The sequence below is a fragment of the Belonocnema kinseyi genome, chromosome 3 (genome assembly GCF_010883055.1).
Source record: "Belonocnema kinseyi isolate 2016_QV_RU_SX_M_011 chromosome 3, B_treatae_v1, whole genome shotgun sequence".
In the NCBI taxonomy this organism is placed as follows: Eukaryota; Metazoa; Arthropoda; class Insecta; order Hymenoptera; family Cynipidae; genus Belonocnema; species Belonocnema kinseyi.
The window spans coordinates 121,777,030-121,780,431 of NC_046659.1; the positions used below are offsets into that span (position 1 = coordinate 121,777,030).

General features: G+C 33.0%; 1 protein-coding gene across 1 annotated transcript in view; it reads left to right on the top strand.

Annotated features, from left to right (window-relative positions):
* The first annotated feature begins 466 nt into the window (after window positions 1–466).
* The window catches only part of LOC117170168 (facilitated trehalose transporter Tret1-like), a 66,716-nt gene continuing 63,780 nt past the window's right edge, over window positions 467–3,402 (top strand). Inside the window, exon 1 of the mRNA XM_033356741.1 lies at window positions 467–562. Coding sequence (XP_033212632.1) covers window positions 557–562 — 6 coding nt within the window. The 5' untranslated portion in view covers window positions 467–556. The remainder of the gene's footprint in view (window positions 563–3,402) is intronic.

The window sequence follows — 3,402 nt, forward strand, 5'->3', positions numbered from 1 at the left end:
ATTCGTATTTCTCGACTTGAGAAGTCCCGTGTCGATACGATAGGGAGATTGAACAAAAATAAGAAGACAAAAGTTGGCCAACCAAAAAAGATCTGCAAGTTTGTTGCCAAATTTTATAAAAAATTAGAAACAAATATTCAGGGCTTTGAACGAGATCAAGGGGCATTTTTGGATATTTGCCAATTATTTCAATAGATTTAAAAGAATTTGGCTAAAAACTACACAGAAAAAACGAAAGATAAAGTTTACGTCGATTCCCGGTGAAAGATTCACAGCAACAAAAATTAACCTTGCATGATAAACTTTACATTAATCGAAGATAATTTCCGATTTTTAACCTTGCCAGGATAATCTTTCGCCTCATAATCGCTCCATTTTTATTCGAGATGTAGCGAAAATCGCGACGCTGGCGCTATCTATCGTCGTTTAATTTAATTAAATTGGAGAGAAATGGGGATTCCCATCTGTCAGTTGTTCTTGTGCTTTTTGCTAAAAGGTTATTATAAATAAGTTCTAATCCGTCTACAATAGTGTAATTTGTTTCCGAGGAGATACTATGTCAGTAAGAACAATTCTTTTTCTTCTTTCTGTTGCTTATTCTACATGTTTTACCGAAATTTGCCCACTTCAGCGTGACGCAGTAGACGAGATCAAAATTATTCTCCTAACCTAGGTGAAACTTTCGCCGAAATATATTTAATTTTTAACTGTTGCAAGTCTTAACTGCAATAAATGTTAACTTTAGGGTTTTCTGTGTTCTTTTAAATCTGGTGTCCTGATTTAGAACTCGAATTCACTCATGCTTTGCCGTTTTCCCATTGCTGTTAAGGACGCCGTAGCAGACGACAGCTTTTATTCCATCGTAGGATAAACTTTCGCCAAATAACATGTAAACTTTAACAGCGGGAAATTTTACATGCAGCAAAATTTTACTTCAGTTTTTTTATGATAAGCTTAGTCTAAAAAATTATAAAAACATAATGAGCCTACGAAGGCACAATGTCAAAATTATGTGTTAATCGTATTTTATATAAAAAAGAACAAAAAGAAATGTAACGAAACTTTCCTTACGTTCCTTTTTGTTTCTTTCCACATAAAACTTTGACGAACCACAAATTTGACAATGTGCCTCTGTAGCTGCATTATTTTTTAATGACTTTTTATACTTAGCATTATTTTTAGGTAAATTATATGGAATTTTAAGAAATAGTTGGAAAATATCTGAAAATGCCCCTTAATTTCGTTCGATAAAGATAAAGCGCGATAAAGATATTATCGAGGGCGAATTTTGTTTAATTCTTTGGTGATTTCTACCTTTTTAATTCGTTTTTTCAAAAGCAATAAAATCTATTAATTATTGTAAAAAAATATTCGTGAAATACATTTAAAAAGTAGAGCGAACCGGGACAGTGACAATTAACTTTTGCTAGGGCCATAAAAGGTTCGAACGCCAACTTTATTTAAAATTTAAAATTCCTATGAGATCAAGCGCCAGGTCTCCTCCTCCTCTGAAGGCCAGGTACAGGTCTTCCCATAGACATTCGTCTCTTGACACATCTTCTACAAAGACTCATCGTCCTACCAGGTGTATGATGCCACCCAAAAGCGGAGCTTACACTTGATCAACTACCATTTATTCGGCTGGTTCGTAGAACGGGTTCGAAATAGACATTCCAACTTCAAAAATTCACTTTTCCTGCCAAAGCATTACTTAAAGTGAAAATAGGAGTCAATTTATATTACAAGAACTGAATGACGTTCCAGTAGGCCGGTCAAATTTAATCAGAAGATGTTTTTATGTAAAACGCGACAGATCCATTATGTAAACTGAAATCATTCCTATACTATTACTTTAATAAAAGAAATGTAAAGCTTATTCTTTGTAGATCGAAATAAAATTTACTTTTTGTTGAAAAATGTTACGTACCAAAATCATAGCACAAAGTTTAAAAAATTTAATTTTAGCATTTTCAAAAAATTTATTCATGTAGAAGTCACTTTTTGACGGTAAAATTAGAATTAAAAATAAAACTAAAATGAAAATAAAATAAGATTAAAATAAAAAATAAAATTCATTACAAATTAAAAATATATGGTCTGAACATTCTAATTTTTTGGTTTACACCAAAAGTATGAAAATAAGATATCCATTAGCCTCAACTTAACTAAAACGTATAAAACGCAATCACTATAAAAGAAAATTAAATTAATTTACCTTCAAATACCGACAGGTATGAAGAAAATCCCCATTCATTAAAAATATCTTCCATAATAATTAATATAACAAACACGGTCACACGCAATCAGCTGCCAGTCAGCGGATCAGAGAGGTTAAGCTTATAGTTTAACTCAGGTGCGTCAGAGAGCTATATAGTTGATTTTACTGCACAGCTAGTCAGCGTTCGTACTCTTCTGTTCTGTAGAATCAACAGAACGCTCTTTAGTGATTCAGAACCAACGCGTAGTTGCTATTAATATAAATCAGCTTACTAAACGCGAATAGTAGCAAATACTCTACCATTTCTCTCCGTGCGTCTCAGGTTACAGGCATACCCCAGCGCACAATGAATGACGCAGACTTCTTTGCACGGCAAAGTGAACCCCATTCACTCTGCAACCGGCAGACTCCCTTCCTAACTCACAATGAAATAAAAATGATAGCAAATATGTCCTTCAATTGCACGTCAGAATTTTCCGTCAATCGCGAAAAATGGCTGCAAATCGATTTTTCCATATGCAAAAACCTGATGCAGCTCAAATCCACACAATTTTCATCCTCGAAATTAAAAACTCAACAAACCACATAACCATATAACCTCCTTTAAACCCACACAATGGCAAACCCTTCTTGTGCAAACTCTAAACACAAAAAAACTGCATGTACAAATTCTAAATCCACTAAAAACTCTCTCTCTCCTCCCTTCTCCCTCCTTTCCCGTCTTATTTTTCTTCCTGTTAGAATAAATGATAAAAATGAATCAGAATTTAGTATAATATCGTTTCAAAATAGGGAAAACAGGGTTTGCGTATCAAAAATTAATATAGAGATGAATCACGTCAAGTGAGCACCCTAATTTCCAACCCAAGCAATCCTCATAAAATGATTATATCAATGGAATCTTTACACAAACAGGAACATATAAACGATGGGCTTTTGACAAAATTATTAGTTTAACTATTTTTTTTATGCAACTAAAATTTATAACTCTTTTTACTCAATAATTTATTGCGCTCGAACTATCAGATACTTTTTTACGAAAATTGGTGTACATACCAATGAAAGACAACTCTTACGAACACAAAATATGGCGATGCGTGATAAACAATTTTTTCATATTTTTAATAACTTTTTTTTAAACAATTGACATTATTATTAACTTCTGGATGCTCTAATGGTTCAGG